Source organism: Somniosus microcephalus, chromosome 18 (assembly GCF_052327205.1).
Source record: "Somniosus microcephalus isolate GS21.2 chromosome 18, FLI_Smic_1.0, whole genome shotgun sequence".
Taxonomy (NCBI): domain Eukaryota; kingdom Metazoa; phylum Chordata; class Chondrichthyes; order Squaliformes; family Somniosidae; genus Somniosus; species Somniosus microcephalus.
In genome coordinates, this window is record NC_141004.1 from 50,136,618 (window position 1) to 50,162,006 (window position 25,389).

A 25,389-nucleotide genomic window follows, 5' to 3' on the forward strand; every position below is an offset into this window, starting at 1 on the left:
TGTGGAGGGAGGTACGCAGCATATCTCGGGCAGCACAGGGCCCACACACAGTGCAGGAAGAAATTTAACAACCTCACTCGGGTGGTCAGGGTAAGGGAATGCTTCAACAAATGCTACATACCACCATCTGAACCTCAGTCTTCACACACTGCCCAAAACACCACACCCCCAGCACTCACCCACCAACAATCTCTACCTACCAACACTCACACCTGCATCTCACACCTTGCACACAATGACAGCTATTCAACAATGGCAGGCACATCACCCAAACACATTTCTGCACACTCAGTCACACTCTCTCCTTTCTCTTGCAGGCCAAGGTGGCTCACAACAGGAGGGAGCAGGACCACACAGACAGGGGACAAGCCGACACCCAACCACTGTCTGCGCTGGAAAATAGAGTGCTGCAGATTATTGGGCGCCAGGTGGTGGGAACCATGGCCACCGGCGACGTTGACCCTCTTGGGGACAACAAAGGTATGTTCATCCCTACTCCTTCTCACATCCCACTTCCCCCTCCCCCCCACAAGTGTTTTGCACTTTCCAGCTAATCATGCTGTATGCATGCCTTTCTGCCTTCCTGCCCCCCCCTTCACCTTAACCTGACTCTTGTGTTTTTATGCTTTCAGATAATCAGCAAGCACCAGAGCAGCCTGTCCCTGAGGGCACCGTAGAGAGCGAGGTGGGAGAAGAGGAGGAGGAAGAACACACCGCGTCACTGCATGTCTCACCCGCAGACACAAGCTCAGATACTGGCACTATGCGTTCTTTAGAGGCTAGTATAGTAGCGGGATCTGCACAGGGTGAGGCACCGGGAACGAGTGGGCTGCAGCAAGGCCAGGGGGAAAGGGTAGCTTGAGGGCCAATTCCCCAAAGGGCGAGTTCCCATATGAGTTCTGCTGCACAGGACTCAGATGAGGACCTCGATGGGGAGGCCTTTAGAAGAAGGGTGATGGGCATGCACACAGAGATGATGGGCGCAATGGCAAGGGTGCCTGAGAGCCTCTCCACAATGGTAAGGAGCGTGGAGGAGTCCGCCTCCAACATTGCACAAGGCTCTGCGCACACCGTGGAGCTCATCATTTCCAGTCGGCAAAGGATGGTAGACTCCCAGAGAGAGCGTGGCGACCCAGACCTGATGCCACGTGTGATGGGCGATCTGGCAGCTTCCGTTACAGCACAGGCAGAAGCGACACAACATCTTAGTGCTGCAATGCAGTCAATGCTAGGTGGCATCCAATCTCAGATTGCTCTCATGCAGTCTCAGCTTGATGCCACGCAAGCGCTGGCTGCTGCCATCGTGGCTGGGTCTACCACAGTTGACCAGGGCTTTCATGGTGTCGCATCATTGAGCAGACCCCGATGATGTTCCTGGTGGCAGCATAGCTCTTATTATGAGTGCTGGGCAGGAGTGTTGGGGTTGCGGAGAGGAGTCATGAGCCAGGTGGAGAGCAGATAGCCCTTGTCCCCGACCAGCTAACCAGAATGAAGGCATCATAGCTGCTGCCAGGATAGCGGGCATTGACATTGAGGATTCACTGTCTGTGGTTGCACACCAACTGCACATTAAGTGAGTGGTAGCCTTTGCGGTTATGGAAGATCTCAGGATTGTTATGCGGTGCCCGCAAAGCTACATGGGTGCACTCAATGGCGCCTGCACCATGGGGAAGCCCACTATCCTGGCATAGCCACATGCACGCTTGTCCTGCTTCTCTCTGGTGATAGGGAAGGAAATGTAGTCCCTTCTCCTACTGTAGAGAGCCTCTGTGACCTCCCAGATGCAGCGATGGACAGCGAACTTTGAGATGTTAGCAATGTCTCCTGTTGCAGACTGGAAGGATCCACTGGTGAAGAAATTGAGGGTGACGGTGACCTTGACTGCTACTGTGAGAGCCGTGGTCAACCTGATCTGAGGCTGGAGGTCTGGTTGCAGGAGGTGGCAGAATTCTGTCACCATCTCCTTGGTGAAGCGGAGCCAACTAATACACTGCTCCTTGCTTAATTGGAGGTAGGAGAAGTGCTCTCGGAATACCCTCGGAGGGTTAGGCCTCCTGTTGAGAGACCTGATGGCCCTCCTCCTCACTCTGGCCACATGTTCCAGTCTTTCTCGCTGCCTCTGCTCCCTCCGCCGTAGATCTTGGAGGGTGAGATCAACTGCCAGAACAGCCCCCATTAATGTAACCAAGTGTAACAGTTTGAATTTTTAAAGAATAAATGTAGCTACTTTTTAGTTGCCACAACACTCCTGATACAAAATAGCTTTGAAATTACTGAATTAACCTGTGCACTATGTGAAACTGACAAGAAACCACTGAAACTCCATTAACCTGACAGCTGCGAGTCATTACTGATAATCCCCTTAAATAACATCCCTGGAGCCACCTTCCTACTGCTTCACACCAGCTCTCCCTGTCACTGTTTACTCCAGGTGCTAAGGTAGGTGGCAACAATTAATTTCGCAGATCAGGCACTCAGTGAGTGTTGCACTTTCACTGACATCATGAGCCACCTGGCGTTGAGGCTCCTGGCGATAAATGTTAGCAGCGGTGCTGCGGGGGGGGGGGCTTGGGGCGGGGGGGGGTGCGGGTTCTGGCAGCGCCATTGGATTTGCCTCGCCCTGGCGATAATGCTCTCGTGCCCCGTTAACACCATCTGCTGGCATTAACAGGAGGCGCTGATATACCGAATTTGTCCCCCTTAGAGTGATAAATGTTGCATAGGTTGAGTTATTGCTGTATATATACTGTTGGTTCTTAGCCACACTGAACCCTCTTTCCTGACTCTTCAGAATTGAAAACAGATCATTTATTTTGAGAGTAACTGAGAAAAGTAAATAATATTAATGATTAAAAAAACTAAAAAAATGGCTCATGTCATAACTTTAATGTTTTGTTATTCCCAAATGTCTTCATCTTGTCAACCTTCAGAAGAAAACCTACAAATAAAAGGAGCCACATAGCACAGGCTTCAGCTAGTCTGCCCTTCCATTTGTCCAGTGATGGTTACTGGTACTGACGGTTCTATTTTTACAAAAGCTATTAGCAAGGCCTTTACATTATTTATAATATCTACAGTTTTATTCAATGCACAGGTGTAGGGTGTGCCTGTACAGTTAGACGGTATCACCATTCGACAAAACACATGTCTGCACCTTGCTAGGTTGTAATGGCAAAGCTTGATGCCAAATCAATGTAATCAAAACTGGAAAAATCAATCTCTTGTCTCTAATCTTCGAGTTAAAATCTCTGCCCCAGATACTGTATGATCCTGGGAGTCATTCTGGGGTGGTGGGGGGGATTGGCCAAAAATGGGGCCGGCGCCTTATCCACCAGGTTTCCATCCCATTCAAAAGAAACAAATCCCAATTCATGAGAGGTGATCTTATTGAAACATATAAGATTCTGCGGGGGCTTGACAGGGTGGATGCTGAGAGGATGTTTCCTCTAGTGGGGGTATCTAGAACTAGGGGGCATAGTTTCAGAATAAGGGGTCACCCATTTCAGACGGAGATGAGGAGGAATTTTTTCTCTCAGAGGGTCGTGAATCTTTGGAATTCTCTACCCCAGAGAGCTGTGGAGGCGGAGTTATTGAATATATTCAAGGCGGAGATTGACAGACATTTGAACTACAAGGGAGTCAAGGGGAATGGGGAGAGAGCGGGAAAGTGGTGTTGAGGCCAAGATTGGATCAGCCATGATCTTATTGAATGGCGGAGCAGGCTCGAGGGGCCAATTGGCCTACTCCTGCTCCTGTTTTTAATGTTATGTTCTTATGTATGCATCTTGTGCCTACCCTTGTTACATTTTTCCAGGACTTTGGGGGCATTTCTGAGGATGTTCGTGGGCTATCCTGGGAATCTCATCAAATGCATTCCTGAAAGGTCCAGCAGGATCTATGTCTACTGAAAGGAGACACAGGTGCTACTGTGACCTAAAGTGGGCCCCACTAAGAAGGGAAGAGGGCCTTTGCCAGCATGGGAGCCTCATTGAGCACTTCAGGGTTTGAAAAGAAAAAAAAGACTTGCATTTATATAGTGCCTTTCATGTCCCAAAGCACTTTACAGCCAATGAAGTACTTTTTGAAGTGTAGTCACTATTGTAATGTAGGAAACGCGGCAGCTAATTTGCACACAGCAAGCTCCCACAAACAGCAATTTGATAATGACCAGATAATCTGTTTTAGTGATGTTGATTGAGGGATAAATATTGGATAGGACACTGGGGCTAACTTCCCTGCTCTTCTTCAAAATAGTGCCATGGGATCTTTTACGTTCACCTGAGAGGGTAGACGGGGCACTTGGTTTAACATCTCATCCAAAAGACAGCACCTCCGACAGGGCAGCACTCCCTCAGTACTGCACTGGAGTGTCAGCCTAAATTTTTGTGCTCAAGTCCCTGGAGTGGGACTTGAACCCACAACCTAAGTCCAGCTGGCCAGCGCTTTCCCTATTGGCAGGGCACCACTCTAATATTCCAGTGGCAGTACAGGACAGGCACCTCTGTTGTGCCGCTAAAGGCATAGGTGCCTGCCCCTGTCATTTAAATGACCCAGTTCCTGGGATTTGAGTGTGGTCACCACCAGGTGTATGTAACAGATGGAAGTTTACTGCTAGAGGCACAATGGTGCTGCAGGAGTTCTGTTTTGTAAAGAGAATGTTTTTGCGTATTTTGTAAAGTCATTTGTACATACATAGGTGGCAGTGAGTGTTTAAGAGTGGAACAGCTTGCTTGCTTGCAGCCCCTAGAGTTCATTTAAGCTGTGGGAGTTGGCGGGTCGGGGGGTGCGGGCACAAGGAGCTCTCCCTACATTGAATTTGAATGGCGGGACAGACAACTTTTTGTGGAAGAACAGAGGGCTCGGGGGGTTCGAGTTCAGAAGATATTAAAAGCAAAACCTCAAATGGATAAGACCATAAAAAAGCTAATGCAATACTGGGTTTTATGGCAAGAGGTATAGAATATAAAAGTCGAGATGTAATGGTGAATCTGTATAAAACCTTAGTAAGACCAGAGTTGGAGTACTGCATGCAGTTTTGGGCTCCACACTATAGGAAGGATGTTGAGGCAATGGCAATTTTGCAAGCACAGATTCACTAGGATGCTGCCTGACATGAGGAAATACAAATACAAAGAAAGACGAAAAAATGTGGCAGCTCTTGTGAGAACAGCAATGATTAGGGGTGATTTGATAGAGGTGGTTAAAATTATGAAGAAGTGGAGCGAAGTATGTAGAAATAGACTATTTCCAGTGATTGAGGATTCTAGATCAAGGGCACATAGGTACAAGATTAAATGCAAAAGATTTAGGACAGAGAGGAGGAGAAACTTTTTTAGACAAAAGGTTGCGAGGCTGTGGAATTCACTATTGGAACATAGGAACAGGAGTAGGCCATTTAGCCCTCGAGCCTGTTCTGCCATTCAGAGAAAATGGCTGATCTGTGGCCTGACTCCATGTACCCGCCTTTGCCCATATTCCTTAATAGCTTTGGTTAACAGAAATATATCAATCTCAGATTTAAAATTAACTATTGACCCAGCATCAACTGACATTTGCGGAAGAGAGTTCCAAACTTCTACTGCCTTTTGTGTGTAGAAGTGTTTCCTAACTTCACTCCTGAAAGGTCTGGCTCTAATTTTTAGACTAAGCCCCCTAGTCCTAGACTCCCCAACCAGCGGAAATAGTTTCTCTCTATCTACCCTATCAGTTTCCCTTTAATATCTTGAAAACTTCGATCAAATCACCCCTTAACCTTCTAAATTCCAGAGAATACAACCCTAGTTTGTGTAATCTCTCCTCATTATTTAACCCTTGTCTTATGTTCATTAATAACTAGACATTCTTATTATGAACACAGCTAGCTTCTAGCTAGTCATTTATTCAGTACACATTCTCTAGGTACAGTATCTGTAGAGATGCAGCATGTGTGCTCCTGTGTGCAGGCTGCCATCTTGACTGTTGCCTTGTGGGTAGCCTAGTGCCTCATGGGTAATGTAGTCTTAATATATATACAGCTGGGTAGTGTAGTCTTATATACAGCTCTACACAGCTCTACGGCTCCACCTAGTGTCCACTATAGAATGACATGTTATTGATCATTACACCTTGGAGTCCAGGTATCACTCCAGTAAATCTATGCTACAATTCCTCCAAGGCCAATATATCCCTCCTGAGGTGTGGTGCCCAGAAATTCCCTTTTGAAAGTTAATATTGAATCAGCTTCCACCATTCTATCAGGCAATGGATTTCAGCTCATAACTTGCTGCATAAAAAATGTTTTCCTCATGTCGCCTCTGATACTTTTGCCAATAACAACAACAATTTGCATTTATATAGCGTCTTTAATGTAGTAAAACAACCCAAGACGCTTCACAGGAGCGTTATCAAATAAAATTTGACACCGAGCCACATAAGGAGATATTAGGACAGAAGACCAAAAGCTTGATCAAAGAGGTAGGTTTTAAGAAGCGGTTTAAAGGTGGAGAGAGAGGTAGAGAAGCGGAGAGGTTTAGGGAGGAAATTGCAGAGCTTAGGGTTAGGCAGCTGAAAGCACAGCCACCAATGGTGGAGCGATTAAATAAGGGGATGCACAAGAGTTCAGAATTGGAGGAGTGCAGATATCTCGGAGGATTGTAGGGCTGGAGGAGGTTACAGAAATAGGGAGGGGCGAGGCGAGGCATGGAGGGATTTGAATAACGAGGAGGAGAATTTTAAAATGGATGAAATGCCGGACCGAGAGCCAATGTAGGTCAGCGAGCACAGGATTTCCAAGTTTATGGAGGGTGGAAGATGGGAGGTCGGCCAGGAGAGTGTTGGAGTAGTCAAGTCTAGAGGTAACAAAGGCATGGATGAGGTTTCAGCAGCAGATGAGCTGATGCAGGGGTGGAGTCGGGCGATGGTACGGAGGTGGGAGTAGACGGTCTTGGTGATGGTGCCGAATGGCTGGTCAGAAGCTCTTCTCAGGGTCAAATACGACACCAAGGCTGTGAACGGTCTGGTTCAGCCTCAGACAGTTGCCAGGGAGAGGGATGGAGTCAATGGCTAGGGAACGGAATTTTGTGGAGGGGACCGAAGACAATGGCTTTGGTCTTCCCAATATTTAGTTGGAGGAAATTTCTGCTCATCCAGCAGTGAATGTCGGACAAGCAATGTGACAAATTACAGACAGTGGTGGGGTCAAGAGAGCTGCTGGTGAGTAGAACTTGATTTCATGTGGAACGTGACATTATGTTTTCAGATGATGTCACCGAGGGGCAGTATGTAGATGAGAAATAGGAGGGGCCAAGGATAGATCCTTGGGGGACTTCAGAGGTAATGGTGTGGGAGCGGGAAGAGAAGCCATTGCAGGTGATTCTCCGGCTATGAGTGGATAGATAAAGATTCGAACCAGACGAGTGCACTCCCACCCAGCTGGATGACGGAGGAAAGGTGTTGGAGGAGGATGGTGCGGTGAACTGTGCCAAAGACTGCAGACTGGTTGATAAGGATGAGGAGGGATAGCTTACCATGGTCACAGTCACATAGGATGTCATTTGTGACTTTGATAAGGGCCGTTTCTGTACTGTGGCGTGGGCGGAAACCTGATTGGAGGGATTCAAACACGGAGTTCAGGGAAAGATGGGAACAGATTTTGGAGGCGACAGTATGTTCAAGGACTTTGGAGAGGAAAGGGAGGGTGGAGATGAGATGGTAGTTTGCAAGGGCAGTGGGTCATTATCTTAAATCTCTGTCCTTTGGTTACCGACACTTCTGCCACTAGAAACAGTTTCTCCCTATTTACTCTATCAAAACTCTTCATGATTTTGAGCACCTCTATCAAATCTCCTTTAACCATCTCTGCTCTAAGGAGAACAGTCCCAGCTTCTTTATTCTTTCCACATAACTGAAGTCTTTCATCCCTGGTGCCATTCTAGTGAATCTCCTCTGCATCCTCTCCAAGGCCTTGACGTCTTTCCTAAAGTGTGGTGCCCAGAATTGGCCACAATACTCCAGCTGGGCTGAACCAGTGTTTTATATACTTCATCTCACCCTATCAATATATCCTCTATCCCTCTCTCCCTTGTGTACTTATCTAGCTTCCCCTAAATGGATCTATGCTATTCACCTCAACCACTCCATGGGTAGTGAGTTCCACATTCTCACCACTCTCTGAGTAAAGAGGTTTCTCCTGAATTCCCTATTGGATTTATTATCTTATATTTATGGCTCCTAGTTTTGGACTCCCACCAAAATGGAAACATCTTCACTACATCTACCCTATCAAACCCCTTCTTAACTTTAAAGACCTTTATCAGGTCACCTATGAGTCTTCTCTTTTCTAGAGCAAACAGCCTCCGCTTGATACTTTAACTTAAATGAGGTTTGATGTGATGTTCTATAGCTTTTGAAACCAGAGTAAAGCATAACTTCAGTAACTAAATACAATTACCAGATAGGATTTACTGTTTGTTTCCGGGCACATTACTGAAAATTTACCTGGATCTCAAGCTAAGGAAAGGCACTCTCACGGTTATAGGGAGTTGGGGCTCACCCATGAGAGGGATAAGATACAAAAGCTGAAATAATCTAAGGTAAGGCTAGAAAAGACTCAAAAAACATAACAGTAGCATTTCCAAAGTAGTGATACTAAACATTTTATAGAACGATAATGGAGGGTACGTCCTGAATTTGCTAGGTGTGATCATTTTTTCAATGCTAACAGTTCTTTCAAACCATGCTTCCTAATCAGACATCTTCACCTTGTCCTTTAAAGGTTGTCTAACAATAAATCATAGCTCAGTTATCAGCAGAGCTGCCCTCCCTCCATCCAGGATACTTGCTATTGAGTGATACCTCACATTAATGGGAGTGATATTTCAGGGTTAAAAATGATTAAATCCAGTTTTACTTCATCCATATTCACATCTACTGATTCCATAAAAATGGAGCTTCCTGGTGATAAATCTACAGTTACCATTCAAACTAAAGCTAAATTGCAGTAAAACAGATGTGATAAAACATCAGGAGCTGAGCCCTTCACTCTGTATCATTCAATATCTCAGCAATACACCACGTCCAGGATTTACACCTCTTATCTACTAACACCTGAATATTTTTGCATTTTCTGTTCTAAGTATCTTTCTATTTTCTGTTTGTTTTAAAGCATTACTTATGCTCATTTCACCATGTTTGAGAAAGTCAACAACCAAATTTGCTCTCCTTGGCTCCTCCTCCCTCCGAAAACTGAGCTGATAAAATAATTATGCTGCACACATTAGTAATGCGGAAGCTTGCAGTCAGATTCATTGCTGCTGCTCCTCGTGCCAATATTAGGCAGCTCAGCAGCAGCAAGCCACCCGTTCACATAGAGGGTTCGCTGCAGAACTGCCCTACGGCAGAGATTTTCACAGATAGCTTTTCCTAGATTCCTAGTAATTCACCAGTGATAATATTACTGCTTTATGGCTGAGAGATACAGTACTATAGAAGTTAATTAGCATCCTTGCTTTCAAACTTCCCTTAAGGCTGGACACTTGCACGTAAAATGGGATAAATTGGAAATTCCTTAAAGTAGCACGCTCCTTAGTTTAGTTCACACTTGTAGTACCCATTCAAATGTGTGTAAGATAAAAATATAGCTATTCTGCTAGTGTACCCTGTAGTCTATTATCAACAGTTGTGGCTGATGTGCTAAATTGTGGTGTGAACTGGACTAGACACAAAGGCCGGAATTTTCACATTTCAGAGCATGCGGGTTTGGGAGCGGGTCGGCAGTTAAAAGTATTGAAAGTGACAGCGCGTCGAGAACCCACCTTCATCCCGCCGACTTCTGCATTGAATTGGGGCGCATTTCAGAGTGCGCACGGATCCGCTCGCAAGAGGCAGGTGACCTCATTGAAGTGGTTAATGTGAGGTTTTAGCTTTTACTGCTTGTGCACGGGATTCACGGACATCCTGAAGCTCGCCTGTGAAAGCAAGGTGAGAGCTCAATGGCCATTGTGCTAATTCATTAAGTGACAGCTGGAAAAAGCACATAAATGCTCACACCTGACCCCTGCTTCCTTGCCTAAGGGAAAGGCTCTTGCTGACACCATTTTGTGCAGAGATTTTGCTTTCAGGAATTTGCAGGTGATTTCTGCAACCTCGGAAGCCACTCTCAGTACATTGCAAGTCACTCTCACTACATTGGAGGATTGTGCCTTTGATCTCCACTTTACCTGACAACTACCAGATCAGCATGAGTGTCGCTTATGCTGTTTCACCCTGAACCTCAGATTCGGACCAGATGAGCCCCAGCACCAACAACACCAGCCATACCAGCAGCAGCAGCAATACCAGCAGCATTCTCCTCACTGACCTGATGCTCCACAGGAGAGAGGGGTCAGCACAGGGGTGTACCGTGCCGGAGGTGATACCCCCAACACAGTATACAGGCAGAGGATGAGCGTCCTGGACATGACTGAACAGCAGTACGTCAGGAAGCTCAGACTATTGCGCCACCTCCGGTTCTTTGCCTCTCTCTGTTGTTCTGTGTTCTCTTCTCCTGCAAGGAGGGAAAGAAGAGAACCTTGAGTGAGAGTGTAAGGAAAGGATGGGCTACACCTATGGAGGGTGACTATGAGGGAGAGGCGTGACATTGCCAAATGGCCTCCTTCTGTGGCGTTACTTTCTATGATTGCATTCGGATGAGGGTGAGTGTCAGTGGTGGTTACTCAGTTGGGGATGTGAGTAGCTGCATAGACAGTGAGGGATGGGTGCACCTGCAGGGTAGGTTGGTATGAGGAGTGACATGCAGGAGTAGACTTGGGAAGGCAGGGTGATGGGGTTGGGGTGACACGCACATCAGGATGTAGTTGAATGTAGCATTGCGCTCACCTTTCCTGACTTCATGAGATCACTAAATCTCTTGCGACACTGTATCCAGGAGCAGCTCACTACACCCCCGCTGCTAACTTCTTGGGCGATCACCGGCCATGCCCTCTTGGTATCACTGGCTGGTCTCTTCCTGCCATTACCAGGGAATAGGACCTCCCTCCGTGCTCTGACTCCCTGAAGCAGGACTTCCAGGGAGGAATCTGAAAACATGGGAGCAGCCTTCTAGCACTGAGTCTACATCCTACCTTGCACCCTCAGTCAAAGTCGTGGATGGAAAAGCATAGGCACCTCTCCCAACCACCTCTGAGCCTCCTACAACAACCTTCAACTGTTATGTGTGCAAGGCTCCTTTAAATAGCTGAGCTGAAGGCGAGTCATCGCCAATGTCATCAGACATTAATTAGCTGGGAAACCCACATAACTCATTCAATTGGTCTAATTCAGTTAAACGCAGAGTGGAGAGCGCGCTGATGGAGTGTTCATGATGGTGACCCGCTACGTGGCCCCGCCACACCCGAACCTACTCAAAGGTAAAAATTCTAGCCAAGGACCCTGAATACTAACCTTTATAGCTTACTGTTGCCCATCCATGAGTCTCTTTGGCTTATCAGAAGGACTGTTCAATTTGAACAAGTCAGGCTGAGAAATACTTTCACAAATGCTGAGACAAATGAAATTTAAATGTGTCTTTAAACTCAGAAAGAGCTATAAATCAAACATATATGCAGACAAAGCTTCTATTTGAACTGAATGGTTTGTTCTCTTCCTCTCTAATGGGGGTGACGTTTATCTGCCTATCACCCCATTCAGACTGAAAAACAGGATTTAGACAGACGCATTAAAAAAAATAAAACTCACTAGCTGCCTGAGGCCTGCCGAACACAATTATCAGGCAGCAAATGTGCAGCCAGCACTCCCACCCGAAACAAGTGGGAGCCTTCTTTCAATATTTAAATTAGGAATCCTACGCCAGTTGCAGGACTTTCAGGTATCAATGGGAAGAGCGTGGTACCGGGTGAAGAGCAGCCTAACCAGTGGCCCCTAAAGGGACTATTGCAAACTGCCCCAAAACGGGGCAATAACCATGTTGTAACTGACTTCTGTGGTGCCAGGTGGAGTACTCATGGCCCTACAAAATTGCTCCCGTCCATTACCGGTTGTCGCTGCCCTCCCTACCTCCCGGTATTGTCTCTCCTCCCCCCTCTCCCGGTATTGTCTCTCCTCCCCCCCCCCCTCTCCCGGTATTGTCTCTCCTCCCCCCCTCTCCCGGTATTGTCTCTCCTCCCCCCCCTCTCCCGGTATTGTCTCTCCTCCCCCCCTCTCCCGGTATTGTCTCTCCTCCCCCCCCCCCTCCCGGTATTGTCTCTCCTCCCCCCTCTCCCGGTATTGTCTCTCCTCCCCCCCCCTCCCGGTATTGTCTCTCCCCCCCCCTCTCCCGGTATTGTCTCTCCTCCCCCCCCTCTCCCGGTATTGTCTCTCCTCCCCCCCTCTCCCGGTATTGTCTCTCCTCCCCCCCTCTCCCGGTATTGTCTCTCCTCCCCCCTCTCCCGGTATTGTCTCTCCTCCCCCCCTCTCCCGGTATTGCCTCTCCTCCCCCCCCTCTCCCGGTATTGTCTCTCCTCCCCCCCCTCTCCCGGTATTGTCTCTCCTCGCCCCTCTCCCGGTATTGTCTCTCCTCCCCCCGCTCTCCCGGTATTGTCTCTCCTCCCCCCCTCTCCCGGTATTGCCTCTCCTCCCCCCTCTCCTGGTATTGTCTCTCCTCCCCCCTCTCCCGGTATTGTCTCTCCTCCCCCCTCTCCCGGTATTGTCTCTTCCCCCCCTCTCCCGGTATTGTCTCTTCCCCCCCTCTCCCGGTATTGTCTCTTCCCCCCCTCTCCCGGTATTGTCTCTTCCCCCCCCTCTCCCGGTATTGTCTCCCCTCCCCCCCTCTCCCGGTATTGTCCCTCCTCCCCCCCTCTCCCGGTATTGCCTCTCCTCCCCCCCTCCCAGTATTGTCTCTCCTCCCCCCCTCTCCCGGTATTGTCTCTCCTCCCCCCTCTCCCGGTATTGTCTCTCCCCCCCCCTCTCCCGGTATTGTCTCTCCTCCCCCCCTCTCCCGGTATTGTCTCCCCTCCCCCCCCCTCCCGGTATTGTCTCTCCTCCCCCCTCTCCCGGTATTGTCTCTCCCCCCCCTCTCCCGGTATTGTCTCTCCTCCCCCCCTCTCCCGGTATTGTCTCTCCTCCCCCCCTCTCCCGGTATTGTCTCTTTCCCCCCCCTCTCCCGGTATTGTCTCTCCTCCCCCCCTCTCCCGGTATTGTCTCTCCTCCCCCCCTCTCCCGGTATTGTCTCTCCTCCCCCCCTCTCCCGGTATTGTCTCCCCTCCCCCCCCCCCCCCCCGGTATTGTCTCTCCTCCCCCCCTCTCCCGGTATTGTCTCTCCTAGCCCCCTTTAAGGTACAAGCTGCAGCTTGGCTCCACAGCAGAGCCACTAGATTCTTCCTTCTCCTCCCCCACCCCAATCGGCAAGTTATTTGTCTGAGCTCGCTGAGTGCTTGCGCCTTGGTGAACAAATTCAATTGAGGCCCACCCATGAAAATGGTTCTGCCTTCTTACTACTGCCATCGGGCGGGCACTCCTCCTGCCTGATGTGCGCTATAATTAAATGAGGCCCTACTGTCTATTCTGAGGCATTGGGCATCAAATAGAGCTGGGCCATCTTCTGTTGCTGAACCTGGTTTTTAACCCCTTGTGACAGAATGAAAGATACCAAGACCGTGGAAAATTATAGCCGTGAGAGAAAGTCTATTAGAAATGCTTATAACTTATTTTTCCTAAATGCTATCTATTTCTTTTTTGTTTGTTTGCTGCTTTTCTGCACACATCTATGCAGTTTGGTATCTCCACTGGAGGCTAAGTGGAAAATTTTACCATGTGGTACAGTGCTGAGCCATTCAATCAGGAAGGTCTCAGGTAAAGGTCCAGCGTTAGTTCTCAGCCAGGGCAACAGTGGAGGTGCTACAAGTTGCCTCAGTGTCCCCAAGCTCAGGAGAGGAAATCAGCCAGCCAGCAGACGCTCCCCTTAGCACGAGCCAGTGGCATCTGATGGAAAGTGCATGCATGGATGACAGGAGGAGACTGGAACTGGCTCACTTGTGACGTTCAACTGTCTGCCAGTGCTCACTATATAGGTTTTAAAGGATGACCACTCGGGTGTGGAGCGTGGTCCCACGGAGATGCTGGTGCTTGTGGGATCATACGCCAGCCTGAGTCAGTACCTTCAAGCAAGATATGGAGAAAATTGAATGAAACAAAACATGGGAGTTCAATTATTTCTACTCATGGTACTTTCTTTCCTGTATTGTTACAACGCACAAGCATACAGCAACACACCTGAAAATAACGAAAAACAACATCATCCAGGGGCTGTGGATTGGAGCAATGCAGGTTCACTCTGGCTAGATGGGCTGCACATTCCTATATTACGAGGTACACTGCAGTCCAGAAAAATGAGACCAAATTAGTCTCCAGTGCTATTTCTGCAAGACATCAAAGGGCTGCAACTAAAAACACATCATTTGATTGAAGCTGCATCAAAACTGAAGTCTGTCAGGATCAACGCTGTTCATTTGTTTTATTAATGACCTCCCCTGGGGAAGTTCACACTCAAAAGTCTTTTCTACATGCATTCCTGATTTACCCTTCACTACTCAGTTAAAACAGTTGGCCAAGTATTGGCTAACGATGTAACTGGAGAACAAACAATTGAATCTAAACTCAGCCAATACCATTGTATTTGCTTCATCCCGCTGGAAATGAGACCCGTTGTTAATGGACACAAATGACTAGCCTTCAAGATAATGAATCTGGGAAAGAGCCCAGGCATCTACTCAATCAGCACACTGTCTGCAGAGGGCCACATCGCCAAACTAACCAGCAGGAAATCGGTTACATTTGCTTGTTTGTAACATTATCAGCTCCTGCCTTACACACAATGCAACAGTTACAGCCCACAATGCACCAAGTCTGCCTCGCATTGATCAGTGTAGCCTTGCTCGGAGAGAGTGTTTGAATATCAGCTGTTGCAAAAACTACAACAATTACAAAGCGACATCATCAGGAGTATATTTAATTGCAAACACAGAACCTCAAAGGAAATAGTCTTTGCCAAACTGCACCGACCACTAGAGAGGGGCTGCATGGTGCCACTATAATGCACAGATGTTCCAGAAATTTATTAATTATCTGATGGAAAAACAACCCTCAGATAGGCCCACACACACCACACACAGGGGTGGTGGGGGGTGGGTGTGCTGCTGTAGAGAATGCAGACTGAATACAGAATACAGGTTACTCGCCAACCAAGTGAAGTCAGCCCCTGGCATCACAAAGTTTAAACAAACGAATATCCATACCTGATCAATTCTGAATGATAAAGGCTGTACAACATTGGTCCTCATCATAGCCACGTTGCCTTCTGAGCCACTCCGTGTCTCATAGAGCCCTGGCAAAGGACCATTGTCAATAAGCTTACCGACATAACCTAAACTCAAGCAGGTTACCATTTAAACTCATCGTTTGAACTCATGGATTAAATTCCAATCACAAACTCACTCTCTGGTATTGTTGCTATAATGTAACTTAGAGGAAATATTACACATATATATATATATATATATATATGATATCCATTTTACGAGAGGGTCAGTTTCTGTGTTGACTGTGAAGGTCAGTTACAGATATCAGGTGAGAATGTCCCAGGTGCCTGTGATACCACTCACCCTACCGAATCAGTGACATTATGACAAAAGCAAAATACTGCAGATGCTGGAAATCTGAAATAAAAACAGAAAATGCTGGAAACACTCAACAGGTCAGGCATCATCTGTGGGGAGAGAAACAGAGTTAACGTTTCAGGTTGATGACCTTTCATCACAGATTGGTATTATTACTGTAGTTTATGCAGAAGTAATCTTTAATTGGTTTTCTGCAGATCATACGTTCAGTACAGAATATTACTATATAATCAACTATGAAGTCTGAATAAATTACATCACTGGTAACATAAATATAATGGAAAATATCTGAAAGCACAGTAACACAGTGGAGGGAAAATCCTAACTCTTACCCTGACAGGAACCCAGCTATTTAGTTTCTTCATTTTCCTCATGTTGTATGAAATGTTTTATCAAAGACATTTCTTTGTCTTGGTTCAGTGTTTCTGATTCCACTTTTGAATGTGGAACCGCAGAACCAAAATAAACTCTGATTGAGGAAAAAAACAAGCATTTTGGAAAGTGCTTTGTAGTCTTTTCTAATTGTAAAGTTGAGTGCCAAATGAATCTGAGTGGGTGCACTCGAACCATTCTGACATCCTCAGGGTCTATTCTGCTGCTGCTTGACATCAGTACCAGCTTGTAAACCTATAGTGGAGTGAGCCTTTGGCATAGTTTTTTTAATTCATTGTGGGGATCACTGGCAAGGCCAGCATTTTTTGTTCTTGTCTGAGTGACTTGCTAGGCCATTTCAGAGGGTAGTTAAGAGTCAACCACATTGCTGTGGGTCTGGAGTCACATATAGGTGAGACTTGGGAAGGACAGTTGACTTTCTTCCCTAAAGGATATTAGTGGGTTTTTACAACAATCTGTAGTTTCATGGTCACCATTACTGATACTAGCTTTTAATTCCAGATTTATTTAATTAACTGAATTTAAATTCCTCAGCTGCCATGGTGAGATTTGAACTCATATCCTCAGACCTCTGGGTTATTAACCCAGTAACAGAACCACTATGCTACCGTTCCTGTCACATTTCTAGCTTTGTCAGGTCAAGGGTTCAGGCCCCACTCCAGACAGTCCAGATGAATGGAGACTAGAGCTCTGGCTCTGAATTCTGCGATAACATGCAGTGGGATACTCGCATTCAGTGTGTGTGGCAGGCCCTTCCCTCATCATATGGGTTGCAGGAGTCGTAAAACCCTCCTGTCGTATAGGACTAATCAGCTGTTGCCTGGAATAAAGAGGGTTACGACCATGGAAGGGGTGTGCACGTCATGACTTATCAGCCTGCAAATCCTTCCACTGATTCTAAATCCAACCCCACAGTTTGCATTAGGATTCCTGGGATGTACTAAACCCTATATATATAGTTTGGCAAGTCTAAAAGATTTGTACCTGGTTCTGCTAACCCAACAACCAACATTTCATTACTGTGGAATTTTGATTTTTCATCTGTGACTGCAGTTTAGAAATTTGTGATTAAACTAATCAAAGTTGCTTTCTCTGCAGTACTTCAGCTTTAAGGCTTGTTTTCTATATCACAGACTGATCCTCAGCATGACTCCAGGGATAACCAAGTGAAGAGAAGCTTGCAATCCAGCTGTTTCACCTAGAGAGCCATTTTTCACAGGCAGTCGAGTTCTATGCACCTCAGTGAGTGCGTAGTGTTAGTTTTATAGTATTCATTCCAAAAGCAGATGGTCGTATGTTTAAGCCCCAGGGCCGCCTGTCATTCTAAGCTGGCAGCTGTTGGTGGAACAAACTTGGGTTGATCAATAAGGTGGAATGCTTTGGGAATAGAGAGCCAGCGGATAAAAAAACACCCCTCAAGTACAGAGCCAGCCTGAACCACACCTCCAGCTGGCTGAGCAGAGAGAGATCGCAGCTGTGGACATGTCTGTAGCCCCGATTGTCCCACACTATCCCCACAAAGAATGTGTTCGGAAGAAACAGACGCAATGGTGGAACAAACTTAGGATGATCAACAAGTTGGGATGCTTTGGGAACCGAGTGCAAGAGGATGAAACTGCAAGCTATAAAAGCTTGTGAACTGAGTAAGAAAGTTTGTAGAACCATGGAATAATAGAATTATGCAGCACACAAGCAGGCCTGTGCCGGTTCTTTGGGAGAGTTATCTAATTAATCCCACGCCCCTGTGCTTTCCCCATAGCCTTGCAATTTTTTCTTTTCAATACTGTATATATCACTTTTGAATCTTACGATTGAATCTGCTCCCATCAGCCTCTCAGGCAGTGCATTCCAGATCATAACAACTCGTTGCATTAAAAAAAATCTCATCTCCGCCCCCCCCCCCAAGATTCTTTTGTTAGTTATAGAGACAAAATAGTTTCTGTATTATAACAAATCTTGCCAGCGTATTGATACATTCCTGAGCTGTATTCTGAGAGTTCAGTTTTTTTGGTTATTTATTTAGTTCATTCCCACCCACACCTCTCTCAAAGCCTTCCTGCACCCCACACTGCACCATTGGCCAGGCCACTGCTCTGAGACTTTGCCAATGTTACTCCTGAATTAGAAGCAAATGATGTGCAAGAGCAGCCCAAGGTGATATGCCCTTTGACCTTTCCTACAGGCAAATGCCCAGCTTCTACTCAGACAGCACAACTGAGATCAGGAATAGTCATATAAGGAATCAGAGAAGCAAGTGTGCATCCTATGGAGCAACACTACACTGTCACCATGCTGCCATTTCAAGACTTTGTTTTAAAAACTAATCTGCTTTAACCTGTTATTTTCAAATTGATTACTGAGGGATGGCAATTTTATTTTTCAGATCCTTACGTAAAGATACATCTGCTGCAGAATGGGAAGCGGCTCAAGAAAAAGAAAACCACAGTCAAGAAAAACACACTGAACCCTTACTACAACGAGTCGTTCAGCTTTGAAATTCCATTCGAACAAATACAGGTACAAATATTTAGCAAAAAAATGTATTAAAAAATAATATTAAACAAAAAAAAATCCTGATCATAGACCTCAGTGGGTTAAAGGGACAGTGGCTTCCTAAAAAGCATTTGTCTAATCTCATTTAATTTGTGGAGATGCACATTACTTTCCTCGCTACATCATCTCACATAATATCATTTTCCTGTGTAGTTCGATATAAATTATGCCACCGTATTAAGTGTTTGACAATCACCCACAAGAAGATTTGTGTTTCTTTATGACTACAGTCCCCTTTAAGAAAATAATTAACCCGCAAAGTCATCAGAATGATACCAGGGCTTAGAGGGTTAACTTATGAGGACAGGTTGCATAAACTTGGCTGCTACTTCCTTCATAAAGATTGAGAGGTTACCTGATCAAGGTGTTTAAAATGTTAAAAGGATTCGATAGGGTAGATACAGAGAAACTATTTCCTCTTGTGGGGGAATCAAGAACGAGGGAACATAATTTTAAAATTAGAGCCAGGACATTTAGGAGGGAAATCAGGAAGCACTTTTTCACACAAAGGATAGTCGAAACCTGGAATTCTCTCCCACAAAAGAGTGTGGATGCTGGGTCAATTGGAACTTTCAAGACTGAGAGGGATAGAATTTTGTTAGGTAAGTGTACTCTTTTGTACTCTTTGGTATGTTAGGTAAGTGTATCAAGGGATATGGAACAAAGGCAGAAAAATTGAGTTAAAGTACAGATCACCCATGATTGCATTGAATGGCAGAGCAGGCTCGAGGGGCTGAATGGCCTCCTCCTGTTCATATGTTCCTAAACCCTCACTGTTGATTCAGGCAGTCTCCTGTGATTATCATTTAACAAAGAATGATCTGTCTCTCTCTCTTTCGTGATATTTTTTTCTCCTTAACATGAATTAATGACAGCCAAACACAGGACAGTTCCCAAATATTCTGCTGGGCTGTGTTTCTTTCATGGCGAAGAAGTTGAATGCAACAGCGCCCCCAGTGGTCATTTCAGCACCAGACGCACTGGGCCAGTGGCTGTCGTTTAAAATGGCAGACAGTATTTTGGGCAGGTTGTCTTGCAATGCTGCTATTAATGGGCTTCCACCAATCGACTGTATCAGGGAACAGAAATTTCTGGCATGGCACTTAATGTTTTGCTGTCCATATTCTACTTTTAAAGACATTAGTCTCCAATATAGTTTCATGTCCGGAAATGTTCTTTTCAGCAGAATGGGAGATTCAGCTGGAGTCGGAAGTCTCCAACAGAAGGCAAATCTGTTCCAAATATAGAGCTATACGCACCATCTCTCACAAGGGGGTTCCATTACAGCATCTGTCTGCATTTACTCCCATTAGACTAGCCAAGATCAACTTTTTAACAGTACTTGAAAAGACCTGTATTCATTTAGTGCTTTATTATCGCTCACGGAAGCACCTCAAACAGCTTTGCACGCGGTGAATTATGAAGGGTAGTAACTGCTGTTATGTAGCTGAACTGCCTGGGGGAAGAGAATCGTTTCTTGGGAAAGATAATGGGAAAATTAAAGAGCATGTCAACCCATATCATTCTCACGCATCTCCTAGCAACCCTACCGGTGGAATAGGAGTTATGTTACTGGACTAATAATCCAGAGAATGTGAGTTCATATTCCCACCATGGCAGTTTGAATTTGAATTCAGTTTAATTGGAAATAAAAAGCTAGTATCAGTAAAAGTGACCATGAAGCTATCGGATTGTCGTAAAAACCCAACTGGTTCACTAATGTCCTTTAGGGAAGGAAACCTGCTGTCCGTACCCGGTCTGGCCTATATGTGACTCCAGTCTCACACTAATGTGATTGACTCTTACCTGCCCTCTGTAGTGGCTTAGCAAGCCACTCAGTTGTATCACCTCTTTCTCAAGGGCAGCTAGGGATGGGCAATAAATGCAGGCCTTGCCAGCAATGCCCAGATCCCGAGAATAATTTTTTTTTTAAAGTACAACTCTGCTGGCAGCTAACTTGCCCATCCGTTAGTTCTGAAAGTTAGTGGAGCAAAATTACATTCTCTCCTTTTTTTTTGTTCTCCCTGCCTCACAGCATTCACCAGGAGGCAGGATGAGTGGACAATCACCCAACAGGTTACTGCCAATGTCAGTGTTATTTGAAATGCTAAGTGCCCAAGAGTCATTCAGGATGAATTTCCTGCCAACCTTTCCATCCTGTGGTAGAAACTGAAAGCCTCTGCTCAGTGCATCTGATTGAAGGCATTTCGGAGGTCAGCCACGCCATGTGGGCTGTCCTGGGTGCAAAGTACTATTCTGATGTAAGTACATCAGTCCATAGCTGTGGCTCAGTGGGTAGCACTCATGCTTCCGAGTCAGAAAGTTGTGGGTTCAAGTCCTGCTCTAGAGACTTGAGCACAATATCTAGGCTGACACTCCAGTACAGATATAAAGGAGTGCTGCACTGTCGGAGATGGTGTCTTTCAGGTGAGATGTTAAACCGAGGCCCTGTCTGCTCTCTCAGGTGGAAGTAAAAGATCCTATGGCCATATTTCGAAGAAGAGTAGGGGAGTTCTCTCAATATTTATCCCTGAAACAACATCACTAAAACAGATTATCTGGTCATTACCACATTGCTGTTTGTGGACCTTGCGCTGCACAAATTGGCTGTCGCGTTTCCTACATTACAACAGTGACTACCCTTCAAAAGTACTTTGTTGGCTGTAAAGCACTTTGGGATATCCTGAGGTTTTGAAAGGCACCATATAAATGCAAATTCTTTGGGGGAAAAATTCATTGGTGCCCTACTTTTAGTGCCCCGAAAAAGTTAGCGCCCCTGCGCCGTACATTCAGTGGTAGCACCCCAAGCAGGAGGTGCTTGGGTGCGCTCCCTCCTTCCTGGGGTTCTACCAGTGAATATCGTGGTGGCTACATGATATTCACTGGTAGCACCCCTGATTAAAGGGGAGGGGCCTAGCGCAGCACGCACTAGGGCACTGCTGGACCACCGGGGAGCGGGGTGCAGGGAAAGCGGGGAGCGATCGCGGCCGGCACCCCGTATAAAAGAGGGGAAGGGGGAAGGTGCTGGCAGGCGGCCAGAAAAAAAAATAGCCGCCCGACACCTGCCCCTTTTAAATACTGCCACCATGGCTGCAGAAAAGCCACCCTGACCCTGTTGGACATATCGTCCGGTGGTAGGTCAGGGGGCGCAGCTGAAGTTTGTGGCCGGGGCGCGAGCGGGATACTGCGCACGGCGATGACGTCATGGCCAGAGGCGCAGCGCGGTGGGGCGCTACCGGCTTCCGCCGCCGCTAACCTCCCGCTGAATTTCACGGGAGGCATTAGCGGTGCCGTGCCCGGGGGGCGCTAATGGGAGGCGCAAAGCAATCACATTTTTCCCCCTTTGTTTCTACTGATATACGGTGTCTTATATCTCAGTAAAGCACACCATCCATCCCCACAGCATTTGTTTGAAGTTTGAATTTTTGATACACCGCTCCCTCCTTCCTAATTGAATATTTCAGTGAAGTTGGAGTTTGGAATGACACTGAGTATCACAGATTGCACTTAGTAATGTGTTAAAGCAATTAAGTTTTACCATTCAATCAGGACTTTCTGTTGTCAGGTCACCCTGCAGCAGATGGTTAAATAAATATTTAAAACATGCAGCGGTTCTTGTGATAGCCACTTGGTTCCGCCTGCGCGACTCGGCTCTCCAAAGAGACATCACATTATAGGAATTCTCTTTTTACTGCGGAAGCACTCTGATTTACTTCTTTGAGTGCCATTTGGCAGCACTTCTATTCAAGTGTCTGCTTTTCCAATAATGCGCTCGCTTACTCCCAGATTGTGAACACCCATGGGAGTTGAAATTATTTATCAGTGTCCGGTACATGTGATTCAAGTCCTGCTAGCTGAAGAGCAGCCTGGTTTATCATGTTGCTAGGCTAGTCCTCACATCTCACATGATGCTTTTAACTGGAAGCTAGATAAGTACACGAGGGGGAAGAGAATAGAAGAATATGTTAATAGGGTGAGATGAAATAAGTTGGGAGAAAGTTTGTGTGGAACATAAACACCGACATAGACCTGTTGGACTAAATGCCTGTTTCAGTGCTATCAAATTCTTATGTAATTAATCTTCATGTTACTGTGCTGATCATAAGGGGGGTGATGTGTATGAAACAATAAAACAGAGATCAGTCAAGCAATCTCTATTTTGATATTTCTCCTCCTCATTCGTCCCCAGTGGTCCCGTTACCCCGGTGGTTGCAGCAACCCTACACTTTGCCCAAGTAGCCACTCTTCATGAGCTCTGGCAGGCTGCAGAGGCATCAGACATGAATCCAATTCTGTCTTCTCCCACCACTGGTCACAGACTAGCAAGTGTCAGCAAGTGCCCACGTTTCTCTTACCTAGCCTGCAAACACTGGGGTAAAGTTTCCACTTTGGGCCCAATCGGCGATCCAGGCGCAATTGCGCCCAAAGTTGTGCTAGTTTTGAGAAGTGTTTTTTTTCTTGATTTCCGCTATACAGTAGTCAGTTTCTTAGGAAATTAAAATATATATATATATATATTCAAAAGCTTTAAAATGTGCCTATCAGTGTCCATGCCCCTAAAAGAAAGCTTAATTTTTGGAGCCTCCTCAAAGGCTAGCAGACAAGCACAATTACCCAAAACTCGCCATGGGAATTAATTCAATCTGGGAGGTGTGGCCAGTTTTGTGGGCAGGGTCTGGTTCTAGCGCGATGTTTTTTAAACTCGATTTTGCGCTGGACGTAATTTGTGCTTAAAACTCTGGGATCTTTTGCGTTGGTTCTGCTGATTTCGGGTGAATTGCACCGAAAAAAACTAACGCAACCGAGCAGAAACTCCAGGCTACTGAGTCCAATCTTGTAGCCCTGGCTGAGAGCCAGTTCAGACCAGGCCTTCAGACTTGAAGCCTCTCTGGTCTGTGTGGCATCAAAACCACACCAAGTGGTGTAATTACCCACTGAGCTAAACCCCAACTTGAGTAATTAAAAATATAAACCAGGCACTCCACCATACTAAAGCGAAAGGGGCAGGGAAACAAGCCAGACATATCTTCAAACCGGCCATGTTCAGTGCACTTTGGTTCTCATGATTGATTTGGGCAGGTTCACGTGCAATCATTGTGACCAATTGATCACTATATCCAAGGTTGTCATAATATCCATTCCATTCCACTTAAAATCCCCATATCCGACAACAGTCTTTCAATACCAGCGTATAACTGCAGCACACGTTATTGAACATAATGCCAGCAAGGTCACTGTACATTCACATACCGGCACTTTAATCCTTCTCAAACTCTAACTTTAGAAAAGAATGTGATAAGTACAACACCCTTCGTAACTGTGCCCTGTTCACTGGGGAGCAAAGCATCTACTTTTGTTCTTCCATTGTTAGACGGGCAGGCAGGTGGTGTTCGGGACTTGGGCTGATGGATCGGCAGTGGCAGAATGTCATGATTCAGGTAGGTGGATGGGAATAAACAGATGCTCTTGACTCAGACAAGCAGAGAGAGGCAAAATATCAGGATCCAAGTAGGCCAATATAAACAAATAAAGCATCAGAACTCTAATGGACCAACTGGGAAAAATAAAGCATCAGGCAGGTAGAGGCGACACATCAAAATCCAGGTTACAAATGACTCAACTCCAGTTGAAAGATGGCATAGTGGCATGGTGGCATAGTGGTTAGCACTGTTGCCTCACAGCACCAGGGACCCGGGTTCGAATCCGGCCTCGGGCGACTGTCTGTGTGGAGTTTGCACATTCTCCCCGTGTTTGCGTGGGTTTTCTCCGGGTGCTCCGGTTTCCTCCCACAGTCCAAAGATGTGCGGGTTAGGTTGATTGGCTATGATAAATTGACCCTTAGTGTTAGGGGGATTAAATATGTGGGGTTACGGGAATAGGGTGGGATATGTGTTGGTGTAGGGGTTACGGGGATCGGGTGGGATATGTGTCGGTGCAGGCTCGATGGGCCGAAATGGCCTCTATCTGCACTGTGGGGTTTCTGTGATGTTAGTTTCTTTTTGTAAACACAGATTAGCAGTACCGTGCCTCCAATTCTCTCAGCGTGGGAGGGAATTTCACACTACTCACAGAACGAGCTGTGAAATTCTTTCCCATGGTGAAACAATGGAGTATAATTTGTATTGCTAATCTAATCAATACAATTGATCTCAAACATCATGATTCATCATAAACAAACTTGTCTTGTACTAGCCATATCCTTCCACTGTCTACACACTTCAAGCTGCATTTCCTTTAAAGGTCACCTAACTTCTTGGAGCCAACTTTCGAGGAAAGTAGGATGTTGTAGTTCTACTTGGCTGCCAACCGCTCCCTTATGAGCTGTATAGATCCTGACAGTAGTTAACTTCCTCTCAAAGAGTTGTCATGCATACTAATATTTTAATAACCAAAGCCACATAATTTAAAATTATACATTTTTGATTAATGAATTCAGTATTTAGTAAATGGGATGCATCTGTTAAATACATTTTGAAACTTCAGAATACTGCTCCAAGTTAAAGACAGACCATCTGCTAAGCATAATTTGCGCCTGTGAGTATCTAGTGATTACCCAATGTAGAAAACTTTACTTTGCATTTCTGGCACCATTTCCTTAAAGTATTTGTGCAATTGCAATAATCTTTCACAAGCAAAGTGAATTTGAGTCAAAATATTGATGCCTGAATAATTTTTAATTTAAATATTCCAACACTTTTGGCATAATTATGGAACGTTAATATCCACATTTATGAATCAATGATGTGTCATGACTGGTTGTGTTTCTTGACTGTGATGTACTTTAAATCGGATTGTATGTCACTTAAGTGTAGTCCAT

General features: G+C 46.0%; 1 protein-coding gene across 3 annotated transcripts in view; it reads left to right on the plus strand.

Annotated features, from left to right (window-relative positions):
* Positions 1-25,389, plus strand: part of LOC147105266 (synaptotagmin-B) — a 1,410,822-nt gene that overhangs the window by 702,216 nt on the left and 683,217 nt on the right. For all 3 annotated transcript variants that reach the window (XM_086011447.1, XM_086011449.1, XM_086011448.1), the window contains one exon: positions 18,403-18,536. In XM_086011447.1, coding sequence (XP_085867573.1) covers positions 18,403-18,536 — 134 coding nt within the window. The remainder of the gene's footprint in view (positions 1-18,402; positions 18,537-25,389) is intronic.